General features: G+C 39.7%; 1 protein-coding gene across 1 annotated transcript; it reads right to left on the bottom strand.

Annotated features, from left to right (window-relative positions):
• Positions 1-1,271: 1,271 nt before the first annotated feature.
• Positions 1,272-16,012, bottom strand: LOC107830668 (uncharacterized). Its single transcript, XM_075250710.1, has 11 exons — positions 16,003-16,012; positions 9,069-9,138; positions 8,135-8,197; positions 6,329-6,614; positions 6,064-6,249; positions 5,718-5,906; positions 5,296-5,559; positions 4,979-5,226; positions 2,075-2,280; positions 1,883-1,975; positions 1,272-1,631 (listed from the first exon to the last, which is right to left on the bottom strand). The coding sequence occupies exons 4-8, from the start codon at positions 6,606-6,608 to the stop codon at positions 5,216-5,218; spliced, it is 930 nt and encodes a 309-aa protein (XP_075106811.1). The 5' UTR covers positions 6,609-6,614; positions 8,135-8,197; positions 9,069-9,138; positions 16,003-16,012; the 3' UTR covers positions 1,272-1,631; positions 1,883-1,975; positions 2,075-2,280; positions 4,979-5,215.
• Between the last annotated feature and the right edge of the window lie 1,596 nt (positions 16,013-17,608).

Below are 17,608 nucleotides of genomic sequence, written 5' to 3'. Positions count from 1 at the left end.
CAATGAGTTGTCATGTTGGGGTATGTTCTTTTTGGAAGTTTATTTCATGCAATTAGAAGAAAATGGAGTCCTCTTTTTACGACAACAGTTTTGTTCCCCCCCCCCCTCCAACCCAATAAAATGACTCCTGAATATTAAGCTTTATCAGATTATACCAGTTCTTGTATTACAGTATGGGGAGAGTTACACTAGCATTTAATGAACTCAATTTGGATAGTCAGTTCTGTATCTGTTACTCTGCTTGGCTAAGCATCACCACTGAACAATGTTGGGCAGAAAACTTGCTATACAGTATTTGACAATATAATATTAGCACATTGGATACAAAGTGGAATAAATACCAATGCAACATGCTATTACACCAAACCAATATGGAATACAGGCAAAGGTTTCAAGGGGAAGCAGAGAGATGACACACAAAAATGATCGCAAATATAGTGTACTGTTTCGTTGTTGTACGGTAAACTTACTCAACAGTATGTAGCGCAGAACTATTCTTTCTTACATATGCAAGAACTACTGGGAGGAAAAATGGAGCAGCAGGAATGGAAAGCCAATAGAAATGACATTAAAATCTCAACGAAGGGAGTTTCATGAGTTTGCTCTTTAAGTCATCTCTGCCTTAAGTAAGATTATTTTTGCACAAAATGTGTTCCAATGAATTTGTTATAATTGCATCTTGTGGGTGCAACAATTTTTACTGGTTATTGAGTCTGTCATGAATAGCTTGTAGACCTCGTTTTGAGTTTTGATGACCAATTACTTTTCAATTAAAACCTTCTGGAGTTATCTTTTGCATTTTTCTCTTATGTATTTTGCAGTCTCTCATTTGTCTGCATTGCACCTAACTATAACAGCTAATGAGATGTTTTGAGTATCTATGTCACAGTCACTTAGGAGGGAAAGAGTTATACGTACTTTCAAATAAAGTACTGGACATGACGATCATGCTATAATATTTTTGGATGACTACTTTAGTCAGGTTGGTGGCTTGACGTTTACTTTCTGTAAAGTATCACATGATTTCATAACTTCATACACCCTTCCTTTACCTCTCCGCAAAGTGCGTTTCATAATTTTCCTCCTTGTTTTCTTGTTATTGCCTATTTTCTGGTGTAGTTTCTCAAAAAAACTTTAATTTCTAAGTACCCTTTCACCCTGCACATCAGTGCCACCCAGATGTTTAACTATTTCATTGTCACTAACCTGCACATTGATCAACATTTTGCAAAAAGTATTTGGCTATCCGTGCAAGCAACGGAAAACAGATCTGGACCTCAAATCTCAAATAATGTTATACGTTCAAACAATGAATCTGAGATGCACATATCTAATTAGATTTCAATATTAGAGTAATTGTACATATGTCAAGGTCAGTACATTATTTCTGGTGATTCTTTTGCTTTTTTAGTTGCATTTAGCTCGGTCTGTTGTGATTTTTTTTCTTTTCGAACTGCATTCAGCTCAGTCAGTATTGCAGCCTTTGAGGAGCTACCGCCTTTTAACTTCTTAGTGGTTATACCACCCCCTAATCCAACCACATGACTCTTGTTTTGAGGTCCGAAGCATCTTTCTACTACCTCAATATTCGTAAGAGATGGCTCAGACTGTACCAGTTCTTATATCTCAGCCTATAAAATATAAGAAAAATTAAAATAATATAATACATCAAAATAAAATGAAGGATGTAAAATGAAGTTCATCAATAAACATACATATTTTTCACCAGCTTCAGGTTCTACAAGCGTATCATTTTTCTTGTGAGTCTCAAAGAAGATAGTCACCATGTTCGGTGGATTACCATCTTTGCCTCCCGTCACATTTAAATAAACAAGTCAAACAAAGACGAGATTTATTTTATAGGATTGCACTGTGCACTTACCAATTCGTAAATAATTTCTCTAATCGGCTTGCTACCCATACGATGAGGCATTCTCAACTTAGACCTATTGATCGAGTTTCTAATACTTGTTTCCTATATTAAGAACAAACCATTGAAATCATGAGATATTACTTACAATAATAAAAAGTTACTTACAATAATAAGAAGTTAAAAGTAGTTATGAAGTCTTACCTTAAATTTTTCACTTAAAAAATGTTCCTGACCAACCATTCCCAATCACTCTTGTCTACCTCATCCAGGACATCTTTTAGTGCTTCATGCAATGGCTTAAACTTCTCATACTTATGCAATGATCCTCTCTACTTGGTCCATAACTTTCTCATATGATTTAACACATGATCTCTTTGATGATTCATGTCATCACTGTCAAATTTGTCCTAGATATTTTGCAAAATCATTAATCAAGAAAGTAAAAAATTCATGTAAACTAAAGATAGTTTTTACTGTTTCAAACAAAATGTGTCTATTTTCAGTTACATTGCTTAAGACCTAGGATCTTCAGCATTCACAAAGATTCATAAGTAAAGCATTTTCTAAATTACGTAGAGCTTAGAGACTTCAGAGCAGCAACATGCCTTAGAAACTACACGCCAATAATATATACAAAAAATGACTTATTGTGATCAAACATTCTATAAGAGGCAACAGAAAAGTCAACAGCCAATAAGCTCTAGTACTTTACAGTGCTATAAACCTAGCTTCCAGTATGCAAATTCTTGGATTTCAAGAAGAAATAACAAATATGTCCCAAGTAATCAAATGTAGCATTCTCTTCCCTTTTTAGCCTAACCCTTATAAGTCATAACATTATTTGAAGCAGTAACTTATAATCAAATCCTATGCAAAGAATCAAACTAATTCCCCTCCACACCCAAATACCCCGTGCAGAAGGGTAATGTAGAAGCAGGTGTCACTGTGCTAGGTACACATTGAGAAACTATGGAGAGCCTTCATGTTAGTCACTTAACAAATGTAATCAAGTAGAAGTTTTGACATTGAATGTGACCTTACAGACTAAGAGATACACAAAAAACTTGCAATAAAGGCTGCAGCTTTACAACATAACATTACAATATCTGTAATAATTCACTAACCCTCATAAGTCACAACATTATTTGAAGCAGTAACTTATAATCAAATCATACGCAGAGAATCAAACTAATTTCCCTCCACACCCAAATACCCCATGCAGAAGGGTAATGTAGAAGCAGGTGTTACTGTGCTAGGTACACATTGAGAAACTATGGAGAGCCTTCATGTTAGTCACTTAACAAATGTAATCAAGTAGAAGTTTTGACATTAAATGTGACCTTACAGACTAAGAGATATACAAAAAAACCTACACTAAAGGCTGCAGCTTTACAACAAAATATTACAATATGTGTAATAATTCACTAACAACATTATTGTGAGAAGACTATAGAGGTGCTTGCTATACTACCTGTTACCTACATTATGGGAAGTCCAAGAAGTTATTACGATTAGTTATTGCAAAATACTACGGATGGTGTCATTAACAAAAAACCAATATTTAAAATTAGGAGTGGAAGTGCTGAACCATTTTCCATGAGATCTGGAACATGTAATTAGGGCAAGGAACACTAAAATCTCCAACAGTTTTGCTTCCTATAGAGTTTTATCTAGAGAATAAGAAACATGCTCCTTGACTAGCACCTTAGATTTTTCCTTCTTATTGATTCTTTAAAATTGGATCATTAGAAATTTGCCAAAAGGGGAATGTGCCTCTGGAAAATGTAATTGGATTTGTACTTGTAGGCAAGATTGGGATAAGGTTAGATTGGATGGGAGACTGAAGATAGCCCTTGGAGCAGCCCGAAGTTCGCAGTATCTTCATGACCTTGTTAATCCTCATATCATACACAAAGACATCAAGTCCAACAACATCTTGCTGGATGAACGCCTAAACGCAAAAGTTGCTGATTTTGGTTTGTCCAAGCTTCTAAGTGACTCTGAAAGGGCTCACATTACCACTCAGCTCAAAGGAACAATAGTGAGTAAAGATTCTCTTCATGCCTGCCCAAACTTGTTTTATTTGGAATATTGTATTCTTATATCCTAGCATTTTCTGATGTCCACAAGTTTAGAAATTGTATTGTCTTGATAATTTCTAGTACAGTAGGAACCATTTGGGAATTTTTAAGGGAGAAACATCTGCACTTAGGGGCATCATACCTTTGTGTCAATAAGACATAAGGGGCATCATACCATTGTGTCAATAAAATGCAGCTTAACTCTCACACCAGAAGAATTATTCAACAAGAACAACTACTGCCAAGTGCTGAATGATCAGCTATGACATGGGATTTTGGTGTTCGAAAATGGGATCGATGAGTACATTCTAGACTAAAATCTCAGTGCAATTCATTATCCCCATATACCAGGAAGGCTACCGAACAAAGTTGGTCTCAGAATTTTGCTCGAACTCATAAGAGATCTGCAGTAAACTATGCAAACTCACTCATGCGCACAATTGCTGGTATAAAGATGTCATATTTTACAGAGCAGCTGCAATGGATCACAAGGTGCTACAGCTGGTACAATGCATTTGCATTAATCATATACAACACAAAGGATATAATGAACGTGGCTTCTTCAGCTCATCACCACAAATCAGGATAATGCAAGATGCAAAAATTGCTTACTCACAAACTCAAGGAAAATGCAGATACAGGTTTGGACATTAATTTGGAAGATTCCCCGGATTCATTATGTTCAAAGCTGGGGCAACAATGGTGATACAAAAAGATCTATTTGAGGTTTTTCTAAAATTCTAACTAACATCTTAGTTAGATAACACTTCATAGTCACAGAATACACTGTCTAAGTTAGACCTAGAGATTCAAGAAGTGATCCTGACAAGGGATGCAGTGAAACTAATTGAATATAAAATGCAACAGATCATTTGTGGAATTAGCATTGATTAGAACTACTTTAACAAAAATTTCCATCCACCATCAGCATATCTAATATAGACCATAAATAGAGTTGGAACGGTAACAAAAATTTCAAGTACTTTCAATTAAAATATTGCTTTATAGTGCTTTAGATTCTTACCGTAACAGCTCGCCACATGTGTTCCAGCTTATCTTCTCTGATGTCCTTCCATGAATGTACTTGCAATGGACATATATTACGATCACGAACTAATATACCCAAGTGTCTCGAAAATGAGGCTTGATGCTTCCCAACAACCCGATTGTGGTAAAAGTTGACTCTAAACTTTTCTCCAGATTTGAGTACCGCAACATCTTTATTCCTATTCTTTCCTCTCACCTTTTTTGGGTTCTCAGATTAACATAGATCTGCAAATTTTAATTTTTATCATAAATTAAATTCCAATCTTATAACAAAAAAAATATTAAACTTGATACCTTGCATCATTTCATCTTCTTGAGCGAGAGAAACATCGTCTTTCATCGGATCGAAACTAGGAGGCATAAGATTATTACTATTATGTGCTAGCTTATTCTGCTCAGAAGCTGCTGAGTTGTGATTTTTACTTTCCCTAACAACATTTCTCTTTCCAACGATTCCTTTTACCGAGCCCACAAATCTAACGTTTTGCCCGCGTCCCCTTGCTAAACCACCAGGTTGATTGTAAGTGTCTCGTACATTCTTCGAAGTAGCTATAGTTTCTGCAGATTTTGATTAGAGTAAAGCATAAAATAACTTCTACTCTTATAACAAACAAAAAAGAATAATTAAAGCTTGAGACCCCGCATCATTTGAGCTTCTTGAGTGAATGGAATATCTTCTTCCATCATATCAAAACCAGGAGGCATAAGATTATTACTATTATGTGCTAGCTTATTCTGCTCACAAACTGTTGAGTTGTGATTTTTACTTTCCCCAACAAGATTTCTCTTTACAACGCTTCCTCCTTTTGACGAGCCCACAGATCTAACATTTTGCCCGCGTCCCCTTGCTAAAGCACCAGGTTGACTGCAAATGTCTCGTACATTCTTCGAAGTAGCTCCAACTTCTGCAGATTTTAATTTGAGTAAAGCATAAAATAACTTCCAGTCTTATAACAAACAAAAAAGATAATTAAAACTTGAGACCATGCATCATTTCAGCTTCTTGACTGAAGAGAATATCTTCTTCCATCATATCAAAACTAGGAGGCATAAGATTATTACTATTATGTGCTAGCTTATTCTGCTTAGAAGCCCCTGAGTTGTAATTTTTAATCTCTCCAAACAGATTTTTTGTGCCAACATTTACTTTTGCAGAGCCCAAAGATCGAAAGCTTTGCCCTCGTCCCCTTGCTAAAGACGTAGGTTGAATGTATGCAAGATTTACATTCTTCAAAGCTCCTCCTGTTTCTGCAAATTTTGATTTATGTGAAACATTAAACCAATACTGGTTCAATAAGAAACAAAAAAAAATTATAACTTAAGAGACCTTGCTTCGCTTCTGAGTCTTGATCAAGGGGAGCATCGTCTTCCATCGAAGCGAAACCAGAGGGAACAAGATTATTAGTATGTGCAAGCTTATTCTGCTCAAAAGCTGTTGAGTTGTGATTTTTACTTTCGCCAATAAGAGTTCTCTTTCCAATACTTGTTGTTATAGATCCCAAAGATCCAAAGTTGTGTCCTCTTCCTCTTGCTAAAGCACCAGGTTGAATATATGCATGATGTACATTCTTTGAAGTTGCTCCCATTTCAGACTTTGATGGATTCATGTCAACCTAAAATAAATAAAAGTATGGAGTAACTGTTAGCTGAGAAGAAAAGTCAAAGCAAATAGTAGATCTCTTTTACATACACAGGCACCATTCAAAAATTCTATCTTGTTAAGTTTCCTGATATACCCAAAACAGACTACTATATGAACCTGAAGTCAAAACCCCAGTTATTATACAATCATAAATAGTATCACATATTGAAGTAAATATAAAAACTTTACCCAATATTTTCCTTTTACACGTACATAACCATTAGCAGAAAACTAACCACATGCATTCAATATTCAATAAGCAGAGAATTTGAATAGTGCAACAAAACATTAGCAACATGTCAAAGTTACTCCATAGGCTATTCCAACTACAACAAGCTACTTTTAAGGTAGGTTTTTCACCATATTGCCTTCTAGCGATCTAACTGCATTGTTTTCTAAAACAGGATTGGAGTAGAAAGATTTTCATTTTCACCAAAAATCGACCAATCTCATTATATGGCCCAGATTAGCGAAAATTAGCAAAAAGCATCAGTACTACATAGAATTAGAGCAAGTATCTAACTTTCGTGATTTACTCTCAAGCAGATGAAAATTATGAAAAATCTGACCCCAAAATTTTTTTTTAGACGGGATTAGAACATGCAACAAGAAAGCATCCTAATAAAATGCTGAAAATTTGAATAGTGCAACAACACATTTGTTATTACATGTAATTCCTCGAACACAATAATTGCAACACATTAATACCAACTTCAATACCCCTATTTGCTTATTTTCACTTTCTATTTTCCCTTGCAAGTCGATCGAAGGGACTACTTTACAATTGAATCCACTCAAAGCAGAAGACATATCACATCCAGTAGCCAAAATTTATGACAATAAAGCAAAAGGAGAAAACTCAATTGTCACTCACCAGAGAAGGCAAGAAAGGTGGAGCCTCAATGAGTGATGTCTTCTTGTGGAACACCTAGCAATTCTTAGCCTGATATTGGAAATCGTTTTGCTATGAATAAATAGAATTAACAACACTAAATCTAATAGAAAAAGCTTACCGAGCTTCAGCCTATGAATTTTGACTGTCTATTTGTCATCTAGACCAGATAGAGGACTAGAGCTTCACCCAAATCTATTGCTTTTTCTATATAAAAGAAATTGACATTCGAATGCTATCAGGTTTAGGATTTTGTCACGACCCCAGTTCGCCCCCGTGAACCATCGTGATGACACCTAGTCTCTACGATTAGGTAAGCCTAATTTGCGGAAGAAGAACCAAAATTTGCGGAAGTAAATAATTTAAAACAGAAGTAAAGCAGTAATAGTGTTTAAATGTGTCGTTCGGAAAATACCATGTTTAACTCTCAATACCAAACACAAATCCAAGACCTGGAAATCCATGAAACATAATCTAAGATCAATACTACATAGCTCGAACTCCGGAATGTCTAATAAGAACAGGAAGGTACAAAACGGCTAAATACTAAAAGAAGGAATAGAAAGGGACTTCTCGGTCTGCGGACGCGGCAGATGTACCTTGAAGTCTCTAGAGAGGTCGCCTCCCTCAAGGATAGTAGACCTGATCAGCGGTACCTGGATCTGCACATGAAAAACATGCGAAGAAGAGGCATGAGTACACCACAGCGGTACTCAGTAAGTGCCAAGCCTAACCTCGATTGGGTAGTGACGAGGAAGGTCAAGGCCCTACTAAGATTAAATAAATATAAAGATGACAGGATAAGATAAGCAGTACAATTGAAAATCTACAGTAAGAATATACACAGGATAATAAGAGTACAATAATGGAAACAGAGATGAAGGGAAACCACAAGGAAGTAACCGGGGATCTCACAGTATCAGGAGGATATCTTAGTACCCTCAATATATGCCAGGGATCTCTTGGTATCCCGAGAATCTCTCGGTATCCTCAATATATACTAGGGATCTCTTGGTATCCCGAGGATCTCTCAATATCCTCAATATATGCTAGGGATATCTTGGTATCCCAAGGATCTTTTGGTATCCTCAATAAACGTGCCAGGGATCTCATGGTATCCCGCACCTCAGTCCAAATCATAAATACGTACAGAGGATCTCCTGGGATGCCGTCTCGTAGTCCCAAATTAAAAATACATAGAAGCAATACAAGAATACTCAATTAAATGCAAAATTTTGTACCAAGTAAATAGTTAATTCTAGGCTAACATACTTCACACAATGCAATTAAGGCAATTTAAGCAAATAAACAATTAAATCAACTAAACATGCTTTTCTTAACTACAACAGGTTAAATTCGCAAGTAGAATAAAGCAAGAAAAAGGTACTCAATTGAAATACTTAAAGTAAAATCGGGTTTTCAACAATTAGTTCACGTACGCACTCGTCACCTCACGTACAAGGCATTTCAATTACCAAATATATCATATCCTAAGGGGAAGGTCCCCCGCACAAGGTTAAACAAGCCACTTACCTCGAACCGACTCAAAATCAACCCAACACCACGTCTTTTCCACGAGTACTCGACTCCAAATGGCCCAAATCTATTCATTTCAATTGTATAATGTAAATAACACTTCAAGTAACTGATTCTACAATTAAATTCTAAGCTAATACACAATATTATGTGAAATGACAAAACGCCCCTCAGGCCCGTGTCTCGGAATCGGGTAAAATTTATAGTTTCAAAATCCTCACACTCTCACGAGTCTAACCATACCAAAATTATCCAAATTTGATGTCAAATCCCCAACTAAAACTCAATTTCTTGGCCTAAGAACTTTTCCCAAATTTTCATACAAATTCTGAAATTAAAGGATGAATTCATGTTTAGATTAATGGGTTATAAGAATAAATGAGTTAAGAATCGTTACCCAATCGATACCTCTGAAAATCCCTCAAAATCTCGCTCAAATCCGAGCTCCCAAGCTTAAGTTTTGATAAAAATGGCTAAACCCTCGATTTTGAAATCTTATATCTGCCCAGAAAATTCCTTCTTCGCGAACGCGGTAAAAGCCTCGCATTCGCGAAGCATAAAATAACTTTGACCATTTTTCCTTCTTCGCGAACGCGTCCCTCACTCCGCGAACGCGATGCCTTGCACAAACGAACTTTCGCGAACGCATTCCTCTCATCGCGAATGCGATGAGTAAATTCTACTAGGCCAATTTTCCTCCTACGCGAAGCCCAATCGCGAATGCGGTTCACAAGTTTCCAGCCATTCGCGAACGCGGAGTCTTCCTCGCGAACGCGAAGAGTAAATATCTGCAAAAGCTAAACCTACAATTCTGCAACTTTTTAACAACTAAAAATGATTCGTCGAGATTCGAAACACACTCGAGGCCCCGGGACCTCAACTAAATGCATCAACATATCCTAAAACTCAAACCTTTACCAATCTTGAAAACACCTCAAACGACATCAAATCAACCAAAACACATCAGATTCAAGCCTAAGTTTTCCAAAATCTTCCGAATTACGCTTTTGATCAAAAACCCAATCAAACCACCTCCGAATGACCTGAAATTTTGCACACACATCCCAAATGACATATAGAACTACTACAACTCTCGAAATTCCATTTTGACCCTAGGATCAAAATCTCACTATCGAATCGGAAACTTAAAATATTCAACTTCCGCCATTTCAAACCTAAATTAGCTACGGACCTCCAAAACACACTCCGAACATGCTTCTAACCCACAAAATCACCCAACGGAACTAACGGATCCATCGAATTTCCATTCCGAGGCCGTCTTCTCACTGTTATAACTATGGTAAACTTTCCAACGCTTAAGCTCTCTTTTAGGAACTAAGTTTCTCAAAACTCTCCGAAAGTCAAAACCGAACATCCTGGCAAATCAAAATAGCAGAAATAAACTTGGGAAAAGCAATTAATAGGGGATCGGGCATTAATTCTTAAGACGACCTGCCGGTTCATCCCATCCTCTTACACTTAAACATTCATTCGTCCTCGAACGAGTATAAAGACATACCTGAAGTAGTGAAAGATGAGGGTAACGACTACACATATCCTGCTCGGTCTCCCAGGTCGCCTCCTTGACCTGCAGACCCCGCCATTGGTTTGACCTCAACTTTTTAACATGTATGTCCAATATTGCCACTGGCTCCTCAATATAAGATAGATCCTTGTCCAGCTGGACTGAACTGAAATCCAACACATGCGACAGATCGCCGTGATACCTCCGAAGCATCGAAACATGAAATACCGGATGAACTCCTGTCAAGCTGGGAGGTAAGGCAAGCTCATAAGCAACCTCCCCAACATGCCTCAATATCTCAAAAGGGCCAATAAACCTCGGACTCAACTTCCCTTTCTAACCGAATCTCATAATGCCCTTTATAGGCGCAACCCGAAGCAGAACCCGCTCTCCAACCATATAGGAAACATCACGAACCTTTCGGTATGTATAGCTCTTCTGTATGGACTGGGTTGTACGGATTCTATCCTGAATCACCTTAACCTTCTCCAAAACATCCTGAACCAAATCTGTGCCCAATAGTCTAGCCTCACCCGGCTCAAACCAACCTACCAGAGATCTACACTGCCTACCATATAAAGCCGCATAAGTGCCATCTGAATGCTGGACTGATAGCTATTGTTGTAAGCAAACTCCGCCAATGGCAAAAACTGATCCCAAGACCCTCCAAACTCAATCACACACGCACGGAGCATATCCTCAAGAATCTGAATAGTGTGCTCGGACTATCCATCTGTCTGAGGGTGAAATGTTGTACTCAACTCTACCCGAGTACCTAACTCATGCTGAACAACTCTCCAAAACCGTGATGTGAACTAGGTACCTCTATCTGAAATGATGGAAACCGGAATACCATGCAGACGAACAATCTCCCAAATATAAATCTCTGCCAACCGCTCCGAAGAATAAGTAATACACACAAAAATAAAGTGAGCGGACTTGGTCAGCCGATCCACAATTACCCAAATAGCATCAAACTTCCTCAACATCCATGGGAGCCCAACTACAAAGTCCATGGTGATCCGCTCCCACTTCCACTCTGGAATCTTTATCTGCTAAAGCAACCCACCCGGTCTCTAGTGCTCATACTTTACCTGCTGACAGTTGAGACACCGAGCTACGAATCCAACTATATCTTTCTTCATCCACCTCCACCAATAGTGCTGTCTCAAATCCTGATACATCTTCGTGGCACCCAGATAATTGGAATACCACGAGATACGGGCCTCTTCTAAAATCGACTCTCGAAGCTCATCAATATTGGGTACACAAATCCGACCCTACATCCTCAATACCCAATCATCACCAATAGTCACCTTTCTAGCATCACTATGCTAAATCTTGTCCTTGAGGACAAAAAAATGAGGGTCATCATACTGCCGCTCCCTGATACGATCAAATAAAGACAACCGAGAAACCACGCAAGCTAGAACCCGACTGGGCTTCGAAAGATTCAATCTCACAAACTGGCTGGCTAAGGCCTAAACATCCATCGCCATAGGCCTCTCTGATGCTGGTAAATAAGCCAAACTCCCCAAACTCTCTGCCCGGCAACTCAAAGAATCGGCCACCACAATAGCCTTGCCCGAGTAATACAAAATAGTGATATCATAGCCATTTAGCAACTCTAACCACCTCCTCTAGCGCAAATTTAGATACTTTTGCTTGAACAAGTGCTGCAAGCTCCGATGGTCAGTATAAATCTCATAAGGAACCCAGTATAAATAATAGTGCCAAATCTTCACGGCGTGAATAATGGCAGCTAACTCAACGTCGTAAACAAGGTAGTTCTTCTCATGTATCTTCAACTGTCTGGACGAGTAGGCAATCACCCTACAGTCCTACATCAACACCGCTCTGAGACCAACCCTCGAGGCATCACAATAGACCGTATAAGACCCCAAACCTGTAGGTAGTATCAAAATTGAGGTTGTGGTCAAAGCTGTCTTGGGCTTCTGAAAGCTCGCCTTACACTCTTCCATCCACTGAAATAGAGCACCTTTCTGGGTCAACCTGGTCATAGGGGCTGCAATCGACGAAAACCCCTCCATAAAATGACGGTAGTAACCCGCCAAACCAAGGAAACTGTGGATCTCTGTAGCTGAGGATGGTCTGGGCCAACACTGCACGACCTCTATCTTCTTCGGATCCACCTGAATACCCTCACTCGATACCAAGTGGCCTAAAAATGCCATTGAATCCAACCAAAACTCACATTTCGAGAACTTAGCATATAACTTCTTCTCTCTCAGAGTATGAATCACAGTCCTCAGGTGCTGCTCATGATCTTCCAGACTCCGGGAATACACCAGAATATCATCAATAAAGACAACGACGAATGAGTCAAGATACGGCCGGAACACACTGTACATCAAATGCATAAAGACTGCTGGGGCATTGGTCAGCCCAAATGACATAACAAGGAACTCGTAATGACCATACCAAGTCCTGAAAGCAGTCTTCGGGATATCTGGCTCCCAAATCTTCAACTGATGGTAACCTGAGCGCAAATAAATCTTAGAAAACACCTGTGCGCCCTGAAGCTGGTCAAATAAATCATCAATATGAGGTAAAGGATAACGGTTCTTCACTGTAACCTTGTTCAACTGACTATAATCAATACACATATGCATAGAACCATCATTTTTCTTCACAAACAAGACAGAAGCACCCCTAGGTAATACACTGGGTCGAATAAAACCCTTATCAAGCAATTCCTGTAACTGATCCTTCAACTCCTTCAACTCAGCAGGAGCCATACGATACGGAGGAATAGAAATGGGCTGAGTGCCCGGCAATAGATCAATGCCAAAATCAATATCTCTATCAGGCGGCATTCCTAGAAGATCAGCTGCAAATACATCGGGAAAATCCCGTACTATTGGAACTGAATCAACTGAAGAAGTATCAATACTGACATCTCTCACATAAGCTTAATACGCATCACACTCCTTCTCAACCATATGCTGAGCTTAAAGAAAAGAAATAACTCTACTGGGAGTGTGATATAAAGTACCTTTCCACTCAACACACGGTATACCTGGCATAGCCAGCGTCACAATTTTGGCGTGACAATCAAGAATATCATAATGGGGCGACAACTAGTCCATGCCCAAGATAATATCAAAATCAACCTTGCTGAGTAATAATAGATCGGGTCTAGTTTGAAAACCACTAAAAGCAACCAAACATGACTAATAAATGCGGTCCACAACAAAAGAATCTCCCACATGAGTAGAAGCACAAATAGGGGAACTCAAAGGATTCCTAGATACACCCAAATGGCAGAGTAAAATAAGAAGACACATAAGAGTTAGTAGATCCTGGATCGATAGAACCGATGCATCTCTATGACAAACCATGACAATACCTATGATGATAGAATCAGAGGCAACAACCTCGGTACGAGCAGGAAGGGCATAGTATCTAACTTAGCCTCCTCCTCGATGGCGAGCTCTACCTCCCCGACCTCCATGTCTAGCGGGCTGAGCAGGTGGGGTAGCAACTGGAGCTGTAATCATAGCCTGAGAACTCTGGAGGCACGTTATGGCTGAGAAGTCTGTAGAGGTGCACTGCTCCCAAGCATAGGGCAATCCCTCACCACGTGGCATGTGTCACCATATTCAAAACAAGCCCTAGGAGGACGCGGTGACTGTGACTGGCTAGTGCCAAGTCTGCTGGACTGACCTCTGAAAGCACCCCGCGTAGAAGGCGCACTAGAAACCGGAGGTGCATAATAAGGCTCCTAAGGCCTAGGAGGAGCTGGAGCACTAATGGCTACTGGAAGAGCTGAATGAATAGGGCGACTCATATAACCCCTACCATGACGACCTACAGCTAGGGTACGGGCACCAGAATAATAGCCCGACTCTCGAGACGTCTTGGCCTCCCTCTCCTCTCTCTCCCTAGCATGCATACCCTTAATCCTCATAGCAATGATCACCACCTGCTGATAGGAAATATCCATCTCCAACTCACGAGCCATGCTAGATCTGATACTGGGAATAAGGCCCTCAATAAACTGGCGAACCCTCTTGCGGACAGTCGAAACCAAAGTTGGTGTATGCCTAGCCAAACTAGTGTAACAGACAGCATCCTCTGAGGAAGTCATAGCACCCTGGTGCAAATGCTCAAACTCAGCGCGCCATGTATCCCTGAGGCTCTGAGAGACATAATCCCTTAGGAACAGATCTGAAAACTAAGCCCAAGTCAGTGAAGCAACCTCATCTAGACTGTCTAACTCATAGGTGCGCCATCGCTCATAGGTGGCTCCTCGAAGATGGAAGGTAGTGAAGGAAACCCCGCTCGATCCTGAGATACCCATGGTACGGAGAATGCGGTAACACACATCAAAAAACCCCAGAGCATCCTCCGATGATAGAACACTAAATACGGGGGGCTTGTACTTCTTGAACCTCTCAAGCCTTAACTGCTCATCCTCGAAAGCCGCTGCCTTGTCCTCGGGCTGAACTGGCACTGCAGGCGGTCCATGAATAATCTCAAGGACCTGCTCAACATGCACTCACTGCTCAGGAGTGCGGGCGGCGGGAGTCTGTGCTCCTCCCTCGGCCTAGGATGTGGCTGTAGCAAGGGGAAGCAAACCTGCCTGAGCCAAAGTGGTGTACATGCTCATGAACAATGCCAACGTCTCCTAAAGAGCTGGAGTAGTAGTAGCAGTAGGCATGTTAGGTTCCTGGACTCAGGCTGGATCCGATGGTGGTACCACAGCAGCAGCTCGCATAGGTGCTCTGGCTGCACCACGTGCGCATCCTCGGCCTCTACCCCGGCCCCAGCCTTTGACGGCTGTAGTACAGGGCATGTTTGCCTGATCATCTCGGGTAGCACGTGTTCTCACCATCTATGAGAGAATAGAAGACAGAAGTTTAGAATAGTGATGTCAAAATATCGCACGACAAGGAATCAAATGAAGTGGAAATTTTCCAAAGAGTTACATAGCCTCTCATAGATAAGTACAGATGTCTCCGTACCGATCAGCGAGACTGTAATAAACCGGCTTATGATCCATGACTCCTATGAACCTATAGCTCTAATACCAACTTGTCACAACCCCGGTTCGCCCTCCGTGAACCATCGTGATGTCACCTAGTCCCTACGACTAGATAAGTCTAATTTGCGGAAGAAAAATCAAAATTTGCAGAAGTAAATAATTTAAAACAGAAGTTAAGTAGTAACACTATTTAAATGTGCCACTCGGCATACACCATGTTTAACTCTCAATTCAAAAAACAAATCTAAGACCCGGAAATCCATGAATCACAAGCTAAGATCAATACTACATAGCTCTAACTCCGGAATGTCTAATAAGAACAGGAAGGTACAGAAGTGCTAAATACTAAAAGCAAGAATAGGAAGGGACTTCTCGGTCTGTGGACGCGGCAGATGTACCTCGAAGTCTCTAGAGCGGTCGCCTCCCTCAAGGATAGTAGACCTGATCAACGGTACCTAGATCTACACATGAAAAACATATGCAGAAGAGGCATGAGTACACCACAGTGGTACTTAGTAAGTGTCAAGCCTAACCTCGGTTGGGTAGTTACAAGGAATGTCAAGGCCCTACTGAGATTAAATAAATATAACGATGACAGGATAAGATAAACAGTAAAATTGAAAATCTACAGTAAGAATATACATAAGATAATAAGAGTACAATAACGGAAACAGAGATAAAGGCAAAACACAAGGAAGTAACCGAGGATCACATAATATCACGAGGATCTCTTAGTACCCTCAATATATTCCATGGATCTCTTGGTATCCCAAGGATCTCTCGGTATCCTTAATATATGCTAGGGATCTCTTGGTATCCCGAGGATCTCTCGGTATCCTCAATATATGGTGTGGATCTCTTGGTATCCCGAGGATCTCTCGGTATCCTCAATATATGCTAGGGATCTCTTGGTATCCTGAGAATCTCTTGGTATCCTCAATATACGTGCCAGGGATCTCTTGGTATCCTGCACCTCAGTCCAAATCATAAATACGTATAGGGGATCTCCGGGGATGTCGTCCCATAGTCCCAAATTAAAAACACATAGAAGCAACACAAGAATACTCAATTAAATGCAAAATTTTGTATCAAGTAAATAGTTAATTCTAGCCTAACATGCTTCACATAATGTAATTAAGGCAATTTAAGCAAATAGGCAATTAAATCAACTAAACATGCTTTTCTAAACTACAACCGCCTAAATTCGCAAGTAGAATAATGCATTAAAAGGGAACTCAATTGAAATACTTAAAGTAAAACTGGATTTTCAACAATTAGCTCAAGTATGTACTCGTCACCTCACGTACAACGCATTTCAATTACCAAATATATCATATCCTAAGGGAAAGGTCCCCCGCACAAGGTTAGACAAGCCACTTACCTTGAACCGGCTCAAAATAAACCCAACACCACGTCTTTGCCACGAGTACTCGACTCCAAATGGCCCAAATCTATTCAATTCGATTGCATAATGTAAATAACACTTCAAGTAACTGATTCTACAATTAAATTCTAAGCTAATACGCGAAATTATGTGAAATGACCAAAACGCCCCTCGGGCCCGAGTCTCGGAATCGGGTAAAATTTATAGTTTCAGAATCCTCACACTCTCATGAGTCTAACCATACTAAAATTATCCAAATTCGATGTCAAATCCCCAACAAAAACTCAATTTCTTGGCCTAAGAACATTTCCCTAATTTTCATACAAATTCCGAAATTAAAGGATGATTTCATGTTTAGATTAACGAGTTACAAGCAAAAATGAGTTAAGAATCGTTACCCAATCGATACCTTTGAAAATCTCTCAAAATCTCGCTCAAATCCGAGCTCCTAATCTTAAGTTTTGATAAAAATGGCTAAACACTCGATTTTGAAATCTTATATCTGCCTAGAAAATTCCTTCTTCGCGAACGCGGTCAAAGCCTCGCGTTCGAGAAGCATAAAATAACTTTAACCATTTTTCCATCTTCGAAAATGCGTCCCTCACTCCGTGAATGCGATG

The sequence above is a fragment of the Nicotiana tabacum genome, chromosome 1 (genome assembly GCF_000715075.1).
Source record: "Nicotiana tabacum cultivar K326 chromosome 1, ASM71507v2, whole genome shotgun sequence".
Lineage (NCBI taxonomy): Eukaryota > Viridiplantae > Streptophyta > Magnoliopsida > Solanales > Solanaceae > Nicotiana > Nicotiana tabacum.
Note: the sequence above shows the minus strand (reverse complement) of the source record. Positions and strands in the feature narration are given on the sequence as shown.